We start from the raw sequence: 20,611 nt of genomic DNA on the forward strand, positions 1-20,611 counted from the left end.
ACTCACGCAGGCGGACTGTCTCGGACGGACCACACGGAGTGGAAGGCGAAGCGGCTTTGGCTAGCGTGCGGAGCAGTACACTGTTTTCAGTGAATACATCGAATAACTTTGTTTTTATAGTGTCATTGGTTCTCTTCTTCTGTATTTAACGACATTGTACCTTTTCGCCAATTCAAGTAATTGTGGTTTGTTGAACCGTTGCAACTTCTTAAAAGTCAGAGACTCAACAAAACTCTTGATTGCAGACATGACTAGTGATAATAACGAACAGCTGATTAATCAGGATAGTTGTAACAGGACGAGTGTGCGGAAACAAACCGGCAATTACGAGCACAGAAGTCTAAATGCTCCTCACGAGTAGCAACAAACTAGAGCCAATAGGCTACGGAGCTACGAACAGGGTACACTAAGTAGCAACAGGTGGTCAGAGACACAGGCACCGGAGTGCAGACAGGACCATGGACAAAACACACAAACAGACTTCCCAAAAAAGAATAGAATCACACAGCAAAAAGAGTGGAGTGAAGCCCAACCAAAAATCGGCACACTGCGTTGGAGGTGAAGTGGTGAGCGTTAACCCGGGCAGGGGATGTTACTACTCTGCCTATTCCTAAAACAGAGAAAACAAAAGCCTCACTAGCGGAGGCCGAGGGAAACGATGCAGGATGCCGGGGTCGGCACACACACACACCAACACCTGGAAGGAGTATAGCGTCAGGAAGGAGCGCGTCCAATGCCGGCAAGCACGCAGGATGCCAGCAGCAGGAGACCTTGAGACGGCGGTCCAGGAGGCCGCAAGTCGAGAACGGGGCAAAGCCCACGCCATGACGGGAACGGCAACGTAAATGGAATAAAACCACATGTAAGTAACCGCAGTGCCCAGAAGGCTACGCCACAGTGCAGCAAGTGGACGGACCAAAGGGGCGTCCAGGGACCGCCAGCAGCAAGCAGAGGGCCTCCCAGCATGGCTCAGACAGGGGTGCTGCGCAAGTCACAGCAATCACTGTGCCGTGGTCCGGTTCGGCAGAACCTTGGCCAGTACTCCGGACACATAGGCAACCAAGAGCCAAAGAGGCAGGCCCGGGCAGGCGGGTCGGCCACAACTGCCCAGGGTGGCCGAGAGACGGCCAACAAGACATGGGGCACCGAGCACCCTTGCGTGCCTCAGGCAATGTTGCATCACAACTCCCGCAGACGAACACATCTGCGACGTGACATTGCGGCCGGGCCACAACGGCCCAGGGTGGCCGAGAGACAGCCAACAAGACATGGGGCACCGAGCACCCTTGCATGCCGCACGCAACGTCACATCACAACTCCCGCAGACGAACACATCTGCGCCGTGACATTGCGGCCGGGGCAGTGTGCCCCCAGGCTCAATACCTGAACTGGTGAGGCAAGTAGAGCGTCCAGAACCGGGCTAATACCTGGGAAGGAGTCAAGGCCATAGGTGGAGGCCTCCAGTATGCCGGCCAAAGTCCGATCGCCGAACCTGAGCGCAAAGCGCATACGGTCAGCCACATACGTATACGGTCAGCCACAACACACACAGAGCCCTGTAGGGGGGCGTAGGTACAGAGGGAGAGGGCCGTCCGCCCGACGAAGACGGTCAGGCTCTACGAAGCCCTGGCAGAGAGTACGCAATCCCATGGGCAGACACACCCGGAGACAGGGCAGGGTGGCACGTGCTGCCAAGCAGCAGGTGCAGCCACCGCAGTAGAAATGTGCAACAGGACAGGTGGGAATGGTAACAAGCCAGGCCCAGAGAAGGCACAAGACGACACAGGGCGCACTCGCCCGCGATAAGTGAACCATCATGCCCCTGCAGCCGATAGCAGAACATGGGGCCGAACCATCCATACACCGTAGCAGCAGCCGTAGGGGCGCTAGGCGCGAGGGCACCAGCGCTTGGAAACAGTGAGGAGAGATCACCCACGAGGCGAACTCAGCGAGACGACGAGGAACAGTCGTCAGAAAAAGGCAAAACATGCAGCAGGGCCGCCCACGTACAGCAACAGAAGCTGTAGTGGCACCATCATCACCCCTGGGGAAAGTGATCCCATGAAACAGGGAAACATGCAAGGCAACAGACTATGGAGCGGGACCACTCCCACATACATGCCGAAGCCGCAGTGGTGTAGGCACCAAGGGCACCCCCCAGCGAGGCTATGGCGAAGTCACCAACAGCCTACGGAGGACAACAAGCAGCAGTCGAAAGACAATGAAAGCAGACAACTGCTTCGGGGCAGGAACGCTCACAAACAGTGGCATCAGCCACAGTGGTACACCAGAGGGCCAAGGGGCGAAACAGCCAAAGGCCCTGCAAGGTCCGAAGGACGACGCGCCAGCCATAGGACAGTGGGCAAAAGCGGACAATAGGAGGCAGAGCGGAATCACTCGCATATAGCATCCGCAGCTGAAGTGGCGAAGGCACCAACAGCAACCACAACCAGCCCACGGTGAAGCCGCACACGGCCAAACAGGCCCCAGAGGATGACGCGTAACAGTCCAATGATAAGCAGCAGCAGCCGTAGAGGCGTAGACACTCAAGGAGCCGACAGGCGGAACCGCCCACGGCCAACATGGTGAAGAGTAGCGAGCCACATAGTATGATCTAAGCCTGTCACGATATACGATAAGTCAATACATCGGACGATAACTTTTTACAAGAACGATCACTTTTCTGGCCCCGATAAGTAACGATAAGTTATTTGCGTGATGTTTTGTTTTCCCTCTCTCCCTTTCTCTACCGTAGCCGTAAGACTACTGATGGCGCGTTATAGGCCAACGCAGCGCAATGACGCTTAAATGTTGGTGTAGCCTAATTTAAGCGCAGTGCAGTTCTGGTTGGAAAAAAGTGCATTGATCTGGCTACTTGCGTCTTTGAAATAGAACGCTGGTGTTCCCGCGCGTCGCTTATAAGCCTCGACAAAGAATCAGCGCTAGAGACTAGGAGCGCAATATTCTTCCAGTCTCAGTCAGCGCATCTGCAACGTTCCTCAGAGAGGGGAATGAACAGCTCCAACACGGAGGCAAATGTTCATTTTGAAACATGCGCAGCAACCCAATATCCACGACGAAGACGTGTTTGTGCAAACATGAAATAGTGGTGCCGTCGCGACAAACTTGCTCAGGCTGTTATTTTAAACCTCGCCGAGTTTCCACTATTATTTCAATGCACCTCCTACCCCGACGTTCGTTGTCTGTTCTTTTTGTGATGTTCGCTATATTTCTTGTTTATTTAGACCTAACAATATGAGTAGGCAGTCCGCAAGCAAATCATGAAGATAAGATTTGTGGATTTAAATCTGTCACACCAGGAGAATGTGAACGGTTGAGCGCGCTACAAGGGAAACAGAGGCATGGCGACTCATAACTCATAAGAATCAATGTATGGGCGTTCATAAAGGACTTTAAAGTGCGCATAATTGCAACTTGTTCCAGTCGAGGGTATCAGAGAGAGAGAGAGAGAGAGAGAGAGAGAGAGAGAGAGAGAGAGAGAGAGAGAGAGAGAGAGAGAGAGAGAGAGAGAGAGATAGAGAGAGAGAGAGAGAGAGAGAGAGAGAGAGAGAGAGAGAGAGAGAGAGAGAGCTGGAACTTGTGCATCTGTTCATGCTCTTTTGCTTTTTGCTGATGTTGAAATGCCTTTAACAGGGCTGATTTGGGTTTTGACTGACAATTAGCTAGTAAGTAACAACGTGCATTTGTTTGAAATAAGCTGTCTAAGTAATAATTTGTGAATTAACAATACCCCACCAGTAGGTTATTTTACATCACACCATGGATAGGCCTATAAGCCATTCAGTGTGCTTGAGAAAGATAAATAACAGAAAATGTTAAAGAAAGACTAGGCCTATATGACTTACCTTAATAATAAATACAAAAAAGCCTATTTAGAGCCTATTGTGCTCCATGGGGATGTATTTAAAAACATATATATATCCCCCGCCGTGATGCTTTAAAAATGTGAAGGGGTGTAGTCACATTTTTATTGCATTTTTACGTCATTATATTGTTTGACACATTTCTTCTTGGAGCAGGCGTCAATCTTAATTATTTAAACCTCTGAGTCTGCTGGCCCAAATGTTACATTCAATGTTTCAAGAAGGAGGCCGCACCTTGCATAGCAGTGTTTTTTATTGCACATTATATTGTTTGAAAATGGCGAGAGAGACAATATTATCGATTATCGCAATAATTTCTTGTTATCGTTATCGTCTGGCAAAAATTGTTATCGTGACAGGCCTAGTATGATCTGGAGCGAAGTCACTCCAACAGCGGCAGCAGCCATGACGGCGCGGGTGCCCTGATGTGCTCAAGCAGCCAACGGGCGAAACCGGCCACCGCCAACCAAAGCCTGGAGAACGACTCGTACCAGTCGCAAGGCGATGAATAAAAGCAAGCCAGGCCGCAGGACAGGGAGCAGGACCACTCACTGCAATGCAATAATGCAAACCCTGCACATCCGATAGTACCACAAAGGTATCAAGGCCCACACATCAGCCTGTAGCAGCAGTCAAGGCGTAAGCGCCGGCGGCATCATCAAGCCACCAGCGGCCAAACACCCAGGAGGACGACACTAAACAGTCATAGGACAGAGATAACAGTAGCCAGAGCGAGATCACTCATGCACAGGACCACCAAAACGTACCGTAGCTGTCGTAGCTGCACAAGGGGCGATGGCATCAAGTAGCCTACAGGCGGAAACGCCCACAGCCAGAACATCACATTAGGACGGTGGTCAGACGTAAGACAACGGAGAGAGGCAGGGAACAGCAGACGAGCGGGAACACTCACGCCGTACAGCCACGCAAGGGCGCAAATTGTGCAAGCATGCAGTGCCACTGTGTAACCTATGCGCACAGAAGAATGGCAGGATGTCTGAACCCCGTCAACACACCATAGCAGGCGCAGTAGCGCACACGTCAACGGTAGCGGAGCAGCCTACAGGGCGGAAAACACCCATGGCCAGAAAACAACTCAGGGAGGCTACGTGCAAAGGTCTGAAGATCCCGAAAGAGTGTTCAGAACAGAAGGCGTGACGGAACCATCCACATAAAGTAGAAATAGCCGCAGTGGTGGGAGCACCAGCGGGATTCACAAGTAGTTCTAGCCTCAGGCGAGATCACCCATGGCCACACAAACCCAAAGGGACGTTGTGGAGCAGACCCCAGACGAGGAAACAAAGTTGAACACATCGGACAGGGTGTAATCATGCACACACGGTAGAAGCAGCCCTCGTGGCGGAAACGCCATCGGCATGTACAAGTAGTCCCAGCCCCAGGCGAGATCACCCATGGCCAAACAAAACAGTCACCAGACTAGGAATAGAGGTAACGCAACAGCGCTGTACCAGTTACATCTTGAAACAGGGCATGCCGCAGGTATCGGCGGCAGGCAACCAGCATGGCGGCAACAGAAACCGGCCAGGTCGCCGGCATGCGGTGTGCAAGCAAGAACACTGCCACCCTGTGCCCTCCGAGCAGGAGGCTAGAGCAGGGGAGGCAGAACCTCCAACACTCCAACAGCAAACACCACGTCTACCCTGCGGCGCGCGTCAGGCCGAGGGCCCAAACATGACCCAGCAACATGCAGGCTGCACAGGCCAAGCAGGTTAAACCCCGCCACAGGTGTTCCTAGGAAGGAGGGGCACTCGTGAAGGCCGACATCCATCTCCAGGACCACCCAGCAGTCGGCGCAGCAGTGGGAAAAAACCCAACATGGTAGCCAACATGGAAGTCGGTAGGCAGCCGAGGACACTGGGCTGACAAGCAAACAATGCAACATACACACTAGAGCGAGGGCACCCCAATGGAAGTCAATAAGTAAGCCAGCAGGGAGGCGAGGACACCAGGCAGGCGAGCAAACACTGAGAAAAAACACATAGAAGGGGCGAGAGCACCCCAACGGCAGCCAAAACACATGCGTACACAAGCATACAATGCAAAATATACACCAGGGGTGAGGGCATCCCAATGGTGGTCAGTAAGGAAGTCAGCAGGTAGGCGAGGACACCGCACTGACAAGCAAGCAATGACACAAACTGCACATTGCAGTTGGCACTGGGCAGGCGCTGTCCAACCAAAGCGACTCACAGTAAGGAACATAACCACAGCCAATATCACTAGGCTGTACGAAATGCACAGCAATGCAAGTGCATGGCAAATGCACATCACAGGGGCGGAGACAAGCAAACAAACGACCAGGCGACAACTGAGTGATTACACAGGCAGTTGGCAGAATATAATAATACCATAATACTAAACATGGTAACAGAATAATAGAACGGTGCGTGGCCCAGTAGGGAGAACACTAGCGTCAAGTGCAGACTAACCATGTAAACAATGGAGCTGGCATGTAGCGGTGCGAGGGCCCTTTGGCGAGAACACCGGGGCAATGCAAATTGTAGATGAACCACCGCCACGTAAACAAGGAGGCCGTAATGTCAAACGAGCACGTAAGTAACGGCAATACTAGAACTTAACAGAATGCGCCAACGCAAGCCAGCCCGTGGACAGGCACAGGCTGAAGGCGCAAGTACACTACCAATAAGTTAGCAACGTTGCAACAGTTCAAATAGTTTAGCAAGGATCGAACTATAAACTGAGGAGGAGTCGTGCGCCATAACCGCTTATCAAACAAAACCAGCGGGGGAACACTGGAAACAAAGCGAAAATCAACGAAGTTTGAATAAAGCAAATGATAGCGGCGCACCAACACCACGCAAACGCCATGGTCTACAACTAACAAGCAGTTCAGTCAGCCAACAGAGAGGCGACGTTCACCACAACCGCTTACCAAACAAAACAGCGGCGGGAAACACCGGTGGAAAGTTGGAACTAAGCGGCGACAGAAATAAGATACTAACAACACGGCTTACCTTCAAATAAAATACCGGTGGAAGCCATCAGCAGCGTGAACACCGCGTCGGGGCGAGGGATACAACAGGTAGCTTAGCTCAACCGAGCGAGGACAATCGGCAATGAGGCAACGCATTATCTCTACGCAAACGAAGGGGACCAAAGCGCAGTTTCTTGGGGGATGTAAAAACACAGCCCCAATTCCGAGGGTAAAGAAACCGACAGGCGCTAGCCCAAAATCCAGTAATGTTATATTTCACAACACTCGCGACCTGCGATGATACGCGAGAAATGAAAAGAGGACATTTCCTGGGTGCGTCGCTCTTTTGACGCCGACCCCGGGGTCACCGGGTGACAACACCCAGGTCACAAGTGAATTTGTTGTTACTAAATACTAGACCTGCACTGACGTGCAATGGATATCCAGTGCTGTAAGCACCGCCTCTGGCGGTCAGAAGGAACGATATAGAACCATAGCAGCAGTGACGTGCATTCACACAAGTCAGAGTTACTCAAAATTTTCACTTACCACTGGCAATAGCTGCATTATTCTCCACAGATGACTCCTGCCTGACACCAACGGCTCCAATCACTTCTTTAACTGTGGGTGTGGAACACTCCACCTTAAAAGATTAAACAGCAACGTTCATGTTTAGTTTTAAAAAATGAAACGTGACTGTGCATGTATGCCATTATACACGTGGAGGAACTTCTGGTAACACACAGAAAAACAAAGTATGCAAGACACTCTATTGAGCTGCATGTGTGGCGCAAAATCAGAAAAAAAAACATGTTTGAAAGGACACTACAATTGATTAGGTCCACTCATTCTTCCAGTAGCAAAGCTCTAAGGTTTCTGCACACATTGCTCAGTGGCGCAAGGAAGCAGTCACTTACCTCACTAGTAGTGATGCCTGGTGTGGTCGTGGATGACTGACACTCTGATATTGGTTGGGACTCTGTGCAACACAACACAATAAGATATGGTTTTACTTTCCTCTTTTCATTAAACTAACATACAGACTGGCCAAAGAGTCACCACGGAAACAACGTCACACACACACACCAAAAGTTGTTGGAGCACCGTTAGCATTACTGCACAACACATTTGGCACCGTCGTATTCTAAGACGGCAATGCCAAACTTCACCGGGTTCAAAGGTTCAAAATCATGGCTCAGTGAGCATGAGATCACTTTAAAACATGGATTGGCCACCATAAAGTTGAGACCTCAGCCGCAATGAGAATCTTTGTGATGTGTTGAAGGCTTTACAGCAGCGCTGACACTCCTACAGTCAATACAAAATCTTGGAGAAACTACACTCGAAGAGAAAAATCTAGACACTGGTTTTGAATAGTTTCAATAGATGTCTGCAAAGTGTGATCCGAAATCGAAGCTTAAGGCGGCCTAACTGTATATTAGTGCGACAGTTGTTTTGTGCCAGGCTGACGCTTAATTCACTTCCCAAACAGAAACTGCTACTCAATGCATCAGTGAACACAGAAACAAAACCATTTCAATACAACTATCACATGTTTCTCCGTGCTGAAAAACCACAGCAGCCGTGATGTTTATTTTAAGAAGTTATTGTTACTCAATTTTCACTTACCAATGGACCCATCTGTGGAGAATAACGTAGCTGACTCCTGCCTGACACCAATATCTCCTATAACTTCTTTAGCAGAGGGTGTAACACTCTGCACCGTAAAAGATAAACGGCAATATTCATGTTAAGATAAAAAAAATAATATTAAAACGTGACTATTTATGCTATTAAAAAATAGGCACTATAGTGAAAGGCATGTTTGCCATCACTCCGCCCCACCCACTGTGCATGTATCCTAATATACACGTGGAGGAACTACTGGCGACACATAGAAAAGCAAGGTATACAAGACACTCCTTTGCTGTTTAAAGACATCACTGCGCAAACTCAAGTCATTGAGCTGCTTGTGTGTGACACGATCAGAAAAAGAACGTGTTTGAGAGGACTCTACGTTTAATGAGGTCCAGCCACGCTGGGAAACATACTACGCCCCACCCCCACCTAATATACACGAGGAAGAACTTCTGGTGACAAACAGCAATAGTGTCTTGCATACATTATTGACATTTTCTGTGTCTCAGTCAGCTACTCGTGTGTGGCACAATCAGAAAAAAAACATAGTTGAGAGGACACTACGCTTGTGAGGTCCACCCATGCTTCCAGTAGCAGAACTCTAAAGTGTCTGACTGCTTCTGATCATTACTCCACTTAACAGTGTTTGCGCTCACCTCACAAGCAGTGATGTTGGGTGTGGTCGTGGATGACTGACACTCTGATCTTGGTTGGGAGTCTGTGCAACAGAACACCGTAAGATATTGTTTTCCAGCATGGAGAAGCATGTGATGATTGTATTGAAATACACACACAAGTAGGCTAATCTTAATAGGAAAAGCAATCAGAGATACCTAGGCCTACGTGAGACAAAACACTGAAATAGTACACATAAAAAACACAAAATTTCATGTCTATACAATGACGGGGGGGGGGCATTTGTCCACGCAGTGGAAATGTCTTGAAAACATATGAACTAATAGGCCCTATGCCTAAACGAACTACTAGCCTACTGATAAGAAGGTCCAGAAAACCCAGTTAGCCAGAAGGTCAGTCAGACTGTCCGGTAAGAAAAAAGTTTGCTTTCCAAGATCTGAAATCTCCACGAGCTCTTAAAGTGACAGTGCATACTTTTACTTCATGTAGGCCTAATTTCAGCTCAATATTTTAGTCTTTTAAATTTGTTACATAGGCATGGCCTATTATAAAACATTTAAAGCCAAATTAAATGATTCATCCTTTTAAACATAAATTCAACATTCTGGGCTATTGGGCTGCTGTAAAGATACTTTCTTTCCAACATCTTACAAATGTAGGCCTAGCCTACAATATATTGATGTTGGTGGTTTGATGATTAAGTAATAATCAAGATTTGGAAACATTACTTAACTGATTTTGTAATATTCACTTTAGTGAATGACAATATAATCAACATATTATGAAGCAGCAATGTTACCCTTAAAATGGCAGGGGGCGGGGGAGGGGGGGGGGGGGGGGGGGGGGGGGGAGGTCCGACCCGCTCACCGAGGTTATTGGCTCTGCTCAGTGATATAGTGCATTTGCTCAGGCACCGAAAAAATTAGAGGGAACATTGGCTAGCAGGCGCCTCGCTAGATGCTGTGGATGTTATGGAGGGACTGTTTTAACGGCAAAGTGTGTGGAACATGAAATGCGCTAGCCTATATGAAATAACCTTGTGGTTAGGCTAATGGCGTCGCCCGCGGCGACCAAAACCGTCCAAACTTTTCCACCTTGAGTTCCAAACCTTCTCCCCAACAAATCCCGACACAACAAAGTTCATTTTAGCCATGCTCAAGTCCAGAATCAGTATTGTATGCGTGTGCGTCTATGTGTGTGTGTCAACGAATGCGAGTGCTCCGTTTGCGCACCCCAGAGAGAGAGAGAGAGAGAGAGAGAGAGAGAGAGAGAGAGAGAGAGAGAGAGAGGCAGTGAGAGAGAGAGAGGGGGAGAGAGAGGAGAGAGAGAGAGAGGAGAGAGAGAGAGAGAGAGAGAGAGAGAGAGAGAGAGAGAGAGAGAGAGAGAGAGAGTCACTTTATGCGCTTGCTGTTGCCAATGCTGTCCATGCGCATTCACAAACGGAGCGGTGAAGAGGGGAAGAGAATTCACATCCTCACAGGGACAAAGGTGAAAATTTGCTGGAAAAATGCGGCTTTACAGGAATTACTTGGCATCGTGAAATTATGCGGAATATCATTGAATTTGCATGAATCCACGCGATCGCTGAATAGCGAAAAACTGGAGGGACTGGTTACTCAAAATTTTCACTTACCACTGGCAATAGCTGCATTATTCTCCACAGATGACTCCTGCCTGACACCAACGGCTCCAATCACTTCTTTCACTGAGGGTGTGGAACACTCCACCTTAAAAGATGTACAGCAACGTTCATGTTTAGTTTCAAAAAATGAAACGTGACTGTGCGTGTATGCCATTATACACGTGGAGGAACTTCTGGTAACACACCGAAAAACAAAGTATGCAAGACACTCTATTGAGCTGCATGTGTGGCGCAAAATCAGAAAAAAAAACATGTTTGAAAGGACACTACAATTGATGAGGTCCACTCATTCTTCCAGTAGCAAAGCTCTGAAGTTTCTGCACACATTGCTCAGTGGCGCAATGAAGCAGTCACTTACCTCACTAGTAGTGATGTCTGGTGTGGTGGTGGATGACTGACACTCTGATATTGGTTGGGACTCTGTGCAACACAACACAATAAGATATGGTTTTACTTTCCTCTTTTCATTAAACTAACATACAGACTGGCCAAAGAGTTACCACGGAAACAACGTCACACACACACACCAAAAGTTGTTGGAGCACCTTTAGCATTACTGCACAACACATTTGGCACCGTCGTATTCTAAGACGGCAATGTCAAACTTCACCGGGTTCAAAGGTTCAAAATCATGGCTCAGTGAGCATGAGATCACTTTAAAACATGGATTGGCCACCATAAAGTTAAGACCTCAGCCCCCCCCAAAAATATTAAAACGTGACTATTCATGCTATTAAAAAATAGGCACTATAGTGAAAGGCATGTTTGCCATCACTCCGCCCCACCCACTGTGCATGTATCCTAATATACACGTGGAGGAACTACTGGTGACACATAGAAAAGCAAGGTATGCAAGACACTCCTTTGCTGTTTAAAGACATCACTGCGCAAACTCAGAGCATTGAGCTGCTTGTGTGTGACACGATCAGAAAAAGAACGTGTTTGAGAGGACTCTACGCTTAATGAGGTCCAGCCACGCTGGGGAACATACTACGCCCCACCCCCACCTAATATACACGAGGAAGAACTTCTGGTGACAAACAGCAATAGTGTCTTGCATACATTATTGACATTTTCTGTGTCTCAGTCAGCTACTTGTGTGTGGCACAATCAGAAAAAAAACATAGTTGAGAGGACACTACGCTTATGAGGTCCACCCATGCTTCCAGTAGCAGAACTCTAAAGTGTCTGACTGCTTCTGATCATTACTCCACTTAACAGTGTTTGCGCTCACCTCACAAGCAGTGATGTTGGGTGTGGTCGTGGATGACTGACACTCTGATCTTGGTTGGGAGTCTGTGCAACAGAACACCGTAAGATATTGTTTTCCAGCATGGAGAAGCATGTGATGATTGTATTGAAATACACACACAAGTAGGCTAATCTTAATAGGAAAAGCAATCAGAGATACCTAGGCCTACGTGAGACAAAACACTGAAATAGTACACATAAAAAACACAAAATTTCATGTCTATACAATGACGGGGGGGGGGCATTTGTCCACGCAGTGGAAATGTCTTGAAAACATATGAACTAATAGGCCCTATGCCTAAACGAACTACTAGCCTACTGATAAGAAGGTCCAGAAAACCCAGTTAGGCAGAAGGTCAGTCAGACTGTCCGGTAAGAAAAAAGTTTGCTTTCCAAGATCTGAAATCTCCACAAGTGCATACTTTTACTTCATGTAGGCCTAATTTCAGCTCAATATTTTAGTCTTTTAAATTTGTTACATAGGCATGGCCTATTATAAAACATTTAAAGCCAAATTAAATGATTCATCCTTTTAAACATAAATTCAACATTCTGGGCTATTGGGCTGCTGTAAAGATACTTTCTTTCCAACATCTTACAAATGTAGGCCTAGCCTACAATATATTGATGTTGGTGGTTTGATGATTAAGTAATAATCAAGATTTGGAAACATTACTTAACTGATTTTGTAATATTCACTATAGTGAATGACAATATAATCAACATATTATGAAGCATCAATGTTACCCTTAAAATGGCGGGGGGGGATCCGACCCGCTCACCGAGGTTATTGGCTCTGCTCAGTGATATAGTGCATTTGCTCAGGCACCGAAAAAATTAGAGGGAACATTGGCTAGCAGGCGCCTCGCTAGATGCTGTGGATGTTATGGAGGGACTGTTTTAACGGCAAAGTGTGTGGAACATGAAATGCGCTAGCCTATATGAAATAACCTCGTGGTTAGGCTAATGGCGTCGCCCGCGGCGACCAAACTTTTCCACCTTGAGTTCCAAACCTTCCCCCCCCAACAAATCCCGACACAACAAAGTTCATTTTAGCCATGCTCAAGTCCAGAATCAGTATTGTATGCGTGTGCGTCTATGTGTGTGTGTCAACGAATGTGAGTGCTCCGTTTGCGCACCCCAGAGAGAGAGAGAGAGAGAGAGAGAGAGAGAGAGAGAGAGAGAGAGAGAGAGAGAGAGAGAGAGAGAGAGAGAGAGAGAGAGAGAGAGAGAGTCACTTTATGCGCTTGCTGTTGCCAATGCTGTCCGTGCGCATTCACAAACGGAGCGGTGAAGAGGGGAAGAGAATTCACATCCTCACAGGGACAAAGGTGAAAATTTGCTGGAAAAATGCGGCTTTACAGGAATTACTTGGCATCGTGAAATTATGCGGAATATCATTGAATTTGCATGAATCCACGCGATCGCTGAATAGCGAAAAACTGGAGGGACTGGTTACTCAAAATTTTCACTTACCACTGGCAATAGCTGCATTATTCTCCACAGATGACTCCTGCCTGACACCAACGGTTCCAATCACTTCTTTCACTGAGAGTGTGGAACACTCCACCTTAAAAGATGTACAGCAACGTTCATGTTTAGTTTCAAAAAATGAAACGTGACTGTGCGTGTATGCCATTATACACGTGGAGGAACTTCTGGTAACACACCGAAAAACAAAGTATGCAAGACACTCTATTGAGCTGCATGTGTGGCGCAAAATCAGAAAAAAAAACATGTTTGAAAGGACACTACAATTGATGAGGTCCACTCATTCTTCCAGTAGCAAAGCTCTAAAGTTTCTGCACACATTGCTCAGTGGCGCAAGGAAGCAGTCACTTACCTCACTAGTAGTGATGTCTGGTGTGGTCGTGGATGACTGACACTCTGATATTGGTTGGGACTCTGTGCAACACAACACAATAAGATATGGTTTTACTTTCCTCTTTTCATTAAACTAACATACAGACTGGCCAAAGAGTTACCACGGAAACAACGTCACACACACACACCAAAAGTTGTTGGAGCACCTTTAGCATTACTGCACAACACATTTGGCACCGTCGTATTCTAAGACGGCAATGTCAAACTTCACCGGGTTCAAAGGTTCAAAATCATGGCTCAGTGAGCATGAGATCACTTTAAAACATGGATTGGCCACCATAAAGTTAAGACCTCAGCCCCCCCCAAAAAATATTAAAACGTGACTATTCATGCTATTAAAAAATAGGCACTATAGTGAAAGGCATGTTTGCCATCACTCCGCCCCACCCACTGTGCATGTATCCTAATATACACGTGGAGGAACTACTGGTGACACATAGAAAAGCAAGGTATGCAAGACACTCCTTTGCTGTTTAAAGACATCACTGCGCAAACTCAGAGATAGGCCTGGGCAAAAAATCGATGTGATTTTTAAATCGAGTGTGAACGTCAAATCGATTTGGTTTTTGAGAAATCGCGTTATACGATTTTTTTTTGTTTTTAATCCTCTGTCCCTACGCAGTTTACGTATCCAAGCGCACAGCGCACGCATTGCATTACGTTCGCCAAGACCCCTGGAGACGTAGGCCTACCTATTGCATTCTCTGTGTCTCCTCCCCCTTTACATGCACAAACAGACGTGGTGAGTGAAATAGTTAGACAGAAATATAGTGAAACAGGTGAAGAATACAGGCTCCTGTTCAAAAAAGGTGACACTACCTCCTAGTTTTGCCAATGATGAATACCAAACAATACCACTTTGTAAATTGTGAATGACAATGTTGTCGTCGTAACGTAAGCTAGCAGCCGGACTACAATATTGTTTCAATATTTGAAACGAAAACATATCGCGGAGAAAATGCTAAACAAACTACTCTACCCCTACCACAAGAGTGGAGCAAGGTGGAAAGCAATCACGGATGCAATTAGCCTAGAACTACCTACTACGGATATGTTTCAAATTTATTCGGCGGAGAAGAGGTGTTCAATATATGCTTAAAGTTTTGGATGCGCTCCTCGCCTGTATAATCTTAACCAACATATGTGAGTTGAAAGGAATCTCTCTCCCTCCCTCTCGCTCACACACACACACACCCAAGCACACGGAGCACTCAGTCTCTCGCGCGCTCTCTCCCCCCTCTCTCTAAATCCCTACCCGGACGCGACTAGTTCAATGAGGAGACTTGTGATAAAGTAATAATAACCGCGTCTGAACGCGCCATGTCAGTAAAGATAACGGCAATATCGGTAAACTTCGCCGAGAGTTTTACCACCTGTGAAGCAATCCGGATAAATTACCCGCTGTAAAACTAGTTCTAATCATGTGCGAATGCGACCCTATGATGTCTGCATGAAACGCGATAATCTACGTTACCGTCTTGAAGTAAGCATTGTTTTAGGCAGGGTGTTGCTCCAAAATGTTTTCGCTGTGTTAACGCAGCAGTGTTCAGATGCATCGACATGAGTTCAGACGCATTAATATGGGCTCTGATGGGTTAGGAAACCAGCAGACAATTGCTAAATTTGTTAATCTGGGACAAGAGCTTCCATGTATCTGTAATATTAGCCTAATGCTTAAAAATCATTAATATATTGTGGGGATGGATGGCACGTGACGACAAATCTCAACAGTGCCTGAGGGTTTACCCCTCACATTTTTTGTTCCTTCTCTGAGATGTTTCAATGTAATCCCAACTGGTCATTTCTATTAGCAATGTTCTGAGATAAAATTACATTAGGCTATTTTGGCCTGGAGTTCCCAAACTTTACTATGAGCCCTCCACATACAGGTAGATTCCAGCCAAGCCCCCCCTGACATGGGAAGTGCCACACTATTTTTTCTGTGCACCCAGTTTCCCACCTTGATACAGTTTGTGTATTCCAAATACCATTCATGTGAAAGCATAATACATAAATATTGTAAAGAACAAAATGATTCCACTGGGATTTAAGCCTATTTTTGGTTTATTTTGGCTACTTAGGTTAGTCAATTAATTCAATTATTCATTTAATTTTGCTATATTTTCCCTGCCAACCTGCCACAGCCCCCCTGGCATCCTCTCATGGCCCCCCAGGCATCCCAAGCCACCACTTTGAAAACCCCTGCTATAGGCACACTACCCCATGTCCATATAAACTGGTCCAGTCCGAGTAGGCTTCACTCACACACACCAGAGGCATCGGCACACAAACAGAGCCTCCTTCTCTCTCTCTCTCTCACACACACACACACACACACACACACACACACACACACACACACACACACACAACCACGTAGGGGCCTAGAGAACTCGACATGAGGTTTTTTTGGGGGGTTTTTTGAGGGGGGGGGTATTGAATCGAATCGTGAATCGTGAATCGAGTTTTTCTATGAAAAAATCTAGATTTTTTTTTTAGGGTGAATCGCCCAGCCCTACTCAGAGCATTGAGCTGCTTGTGTGTGACACGATCAGAAAAAGAACGTGTTTGAGAGGACTCTACGCTTAATGAGGTCCAGCCACGCTGGGGAACATACTACGCCCCACCCCCACCTAATATACACAAGGAAGAACTTCTGGTGACAAACAGCAATAGTGTCTTGCATACATTATTGACATTTTCTGTGTCTCAGTCAGCTACTTGTGTGTGGCACAATCAGAAAAAAAACATAGTTGAGAGGACACTATGCTTATGAGGTCTACCCATGCTTCCAGTAGCAGAGCTCTAGTCTGACTGCTTCTGATCATTACTCCACTTAACAGTGTTTGCGCTCACCTCACAAGCAGTGATGTTGGGTGTGGTCGTGGATGACTGACACTCTGATCTTGGTTGGGATTCTGTGCAACAGAACACCGCAAGATATTGTTTTCCAGCATGGAGAAGCATGTGATGATTGTATTGAAATACACACACAAGTAGGCTAATCTTAATAAGAAAAGCAATCAGAGATACCTAGGCCTACGTGAGACAAAACACTGAAATAGTACACATAAAAAACACAAAATTTCATGTCTATACAATGACGGGGGAGGGGTGTGTGCTGTGTGTTCATGTTTCACCTAGGGCCCCAAGATGGTTAGCTCCGCCCCTGCTGCCACTCTTCGGCCGCGCTCTGAGTCTGATACAATCTCGCAGAGTGCATCTTAATATACGACCTTGCCTCCTCCATTCGCTTCTCGTCATGATGACATCACTGACAACAGCATTATATTTCAATATCTTGCAAAAGCTCAATTGTAGAGTCTTTTTCTCATTTGCAATTGGGATGGTGAATGAAAAACAGTCCCTCAAAAGTTGTTGTGGCTAGGCTGACAGCTGGGACACTTTATCGTTTTCTCCACGGAATAGGGGCCTGGAGGCGGGACGAGGAGACAAGCGCAAGTGGAGGAGGTAAGGTGGCATATTAAGATGCACTCCCAGACTGCGCATGTGGCCCTCCTGTTGTCTAACGACTAGGAAGTTGGCTATTGATGGCATCAAATATAACTTCCAAAACAGTAAAGGGGGGAGGTTTGGTCCGTTGACACTGTCGAGCTCACATGTCTATAATAAGTGCCATTAAAAACAAACATAAGTAATTTGCAAATCGCTCGCAAACGCCAGGAAACTTTGTGTGGCGAGGAAACGCCGGAAATAAAGCTATCTAGATGGTGAATATTTGGGGATACAAAAAGGAATAATGCAAGTACGGATTCCTTTGCAGTTGCGTTTCACGTTGCAGCACCACGCAGACAAAAAGAACGTTGCGTGCAGTTTACCTGGTTTCATAAACAATGCCTTTTGCATTCGGCGATTTTGGAGATGCTTACGAGGGTCCGATGTGGACAAACTCCCTACAGCTCGGCCAGCAGCCAGCTCTTTGACAACACACCAGGCGTGTTTAAATTGTCAAGGGGCTAAGCGACACACAATAAAGTAACTAATTGGTTAAACGTATGACTTGCCTTTGATGCCTGAGTCACGTAGCGTATAGAGAATCTGTGGTGTGATGGCTTATCTCGATAGCTGTCTGGCTAGCTGCCAGAAGTTACCCCATTGTAGTCTCTCACTTGTTACTCCAGATGTTTGAAACGCAGCGAGTGGCCCAAACGTAATTGTATTTAAGTGATGGGCATTACGAACTATAACCGTTGGTTCTAATGTGGTGTGTAACCAGTTGTTACGGAACAAGACGAGGAAGGCTCTGATTCTAGCTCTGATAACAATAACAGACATCCAGTCCGATGATTAAATGGAACCGGTGGGGGGAAGATTCACAACTAATAATCGTTCCGTGGCCATCCGCGTTCCCTTACACGAGAAAAGCACCATCACATTGTTTCTCCTCATTTCAAGTGTATTAGCGCCATGACTACTTATATTAAACATCCCTGGCAAAAACAGTATTTCTCTTCACTCACCCACTGTGCGCATCCAGCCATTAGCTAGCATGGCGTTTATAGTGCTAGCAGACGCCACACTTGAAAGGCATTTCGATTAGCAAAAGACGTAACATAACATGCCATGTCCAACATCTAGACACAGAGGACCACCTCTAAACAAGCGACGCATTTCGGCTGTCGGACAATGCATTCAAAAAACGCTAGTATCTGAAATATATTCGAGGAAATGTTCAACATTGGTTTTGCTATGACCTACCTAACCACGTCCAACATTGGTTTTGCTATGACCTACCTAACCACGTTACACATTGCCACCACAATACACAATACAATTGCCACAATTTCAACGTTGTCTTTGCAGTATAGTAGATGGATTAATGATAACACCTGTAGACCCCCACTTTAACATGTCATACCGAGTTGTTCCATATTCGTTGCCTTAATGTTGCCAGGAATATGTAGGCTAAATATGCCATGTCCTTTGAACGAGGCAGTTTGGGTAACAACGCCCATACAATGGATGGCAGGATTTAGATAATGATCAACGCATGACATCCTGGACTTTTCATTAAGTTTGCATATCGGACATCGCAGTATAAATATGACATTTGATAACTTCATCACTAACATGCAGCCAAAAGAAAAAGTTTGAGGCAACTTCTCTGTGCATTTGGACATACCATGATAAGTGTTGTTAAACTCCAGTAAATGTAGCCTAGGTCTATAAGTTGCAACGTTAAATATGCATTTAAACCGCATCACTGTATCCAACAGCAGAGACCGTAGGCTAAGTAAAATAAATGCATGCAATTTGATGGAATAGAACAGCTAGAGCTCTGCAACTTACCCGATCTCCGCCATGTCTTCTCCACGGATCCAAGGTCGGGGCGTGTCGCTGCAAGTGTAAGCTTAGGTACTTCCTCCTATTCAGCCAATGACGTTGCAATATGCATTAAATTCCCGCGCCTGTGTATAATTTCCCGCGCTTGTGTATAAATTCCCGCGCTTGTGTATAATTTCCCGCGCCTGTGTATGCTCCTGTGCAGGACCACCTACCATCGAAAGGGGGCAGTGGCGGACACACAGGCATACACAATATGTCAGGTTTTTTGGTATAGCAAGACTTTTGATAAAAAACCCGTTTTTAGTATTAAAACGTGATATGAGAAACATTTTTTTAAAACAACATTGTATTTTGGACTTTATATTTAACAGGTCTTTGGAGAAAAACACGTTTTGGTAGCTATAACATGCTGAAAAATCACTTTATAATGCTCATTTTTATGAGGACATGCACAGCTGTCCTCATAAAAAGGACAGCTGTCCTCATAGCTCACCTAGTCCTCCTTGCTCTTGGACTTTTCAGGAAATTTGTCCCCGTAACCCCAGAAACCGACACACACACACACACACACACACACACACACACACACACATAGGTCAACTCTGTAAGAACAGTGTAACATTCTCAAAGTTAATTCTACTTAATATTTTGCAAATGGATATGTATATTTTGTATACAGGAATGCAAACATTGGGTGGGTAGGCTTATCGTCTTACTAGTTGAAATTAGGCTGCCGATCTCCAACATTTTACACTGACTTTGGTCTCCATGTGACTCCACAGTGGCGTAAGGGTTGGAGCAGGCGTCCCCCAACATTTTTTTCTCTTCCTTTTAAGGGTGCTGACCAAAATATTGTAAAACTGAAAAATGAAAAAAGGAGGAAGGAAGGCAGAACGCTGAAACGCGTCTGTGTAATAAAGAAACCTATGCATGGTGCAACCTTTTTTCATTTTTCAACTCCACAGTGTCGGAAATATATTTATCTGGAGTTATATAGTAAGTTTCCACTAAACTGTAAAACATTGCAAGCCAGTTAAAAGTAACAAAGTAAGTTGCCCTGCTTCCTCAGCTCGAGGCTTTCTCAAGTTGATATGACTTACAAACTTAAGGCAGCAGGGCAACTTACTTTTTACATTTAGCTGGCTGCGATGTTTTACAGTGTAGAATATCAACACTTCCTATGCTACTTTGTATCTCTGACTCACCCACCCAAATACTCCTGCTCTACGTATTACTGTTCTTGTTGACATGTGTAGCGGAGGGGAGTAGATTTGCCCTGCCAGGACTCAAACCCGGATATTCTAGGATACCAAACTGGGGCTCTGGCTCTTTGGTGTAGCGGTCTGAGTCCCAGTAAGAACCTCAGTATGGTATACCCCCAAATGGTTCAAGTCCCGGTGGGGCAACTGTGCT

At 46.3% G+C, this 20,611-nt stretch overlaps 1 protein-coding gene across 1 annotated transcript in view; it reads right to left on the minus strand.

Annotated features, from left to right (window-relative positions):
• LOC134457728 (uncharacterized) overlaps positions 1 to 19,968 on the minus strand; it is a 31,483-nt gene extending 11,515 nt beyond the window's left edge. Inside the window, exons 1-10 of the mRNA XM_063209707.1 lie at positions 19,957 to 19,968; positions 19,202 to 19,277; positions 13,851 to 13,912; positions 13,484 to 13,577; positions 11,115 to 11,176; positions 10,748 to 10,841; positions 9,135 to 9,196; positions 8,470 to 8,557; positions 7,758 to 7,819; positions 7,390 to 7,483 (exon numbers count right to left, since the gene is read on the minus strand). Of these exons, the coding sequence (XP_063065777.1) occupies positions 7,390 to 7,483; positions 7,758 to 7,819; positions 8,470 to 8,557; positions 9,135 to 9,196; positions 10,748 to 10,841; positions 11,115 to 11,176; positions 13,484 to 13,577; positions 13,851 to 13,912; positions 19,202 to 19,277; positions 19,957 to 19,968 (706 nt within the window). The remainder of the gene's footprint in view (positions 1 to 7,389; positions 7,484 to 7,757; positions 7,820 to 8,469; positions 8,558 to 9,134; positions 9,197 to 10,747; positions 10,842 to 11,114; positions 11,177 to 13,483; positions 13,578 to 13,850; positions 13,913 to 19,201; positions 19,278 to 19,956) is intronic.
• Between the last annotated feature and the right edge of the window lie 643 nt (positions 19,969 to 20,611).

Source organism: Engraulis encrasicolus, chromosome 1, assembly GCF_034702125.1.
Source record: "Engraulis encrasicolus isolate BLACKSEA-1 chromosome 1, IST_EnEncr_1.0, whole genome shotgun sequence".
Classification (NCBI taxonomy): Eukaryota; Metazoa; Chordata; class Actinopteri; order Clupeiformes; family Engraulidae; genus Engraulis; species Engraulis encrasicolus.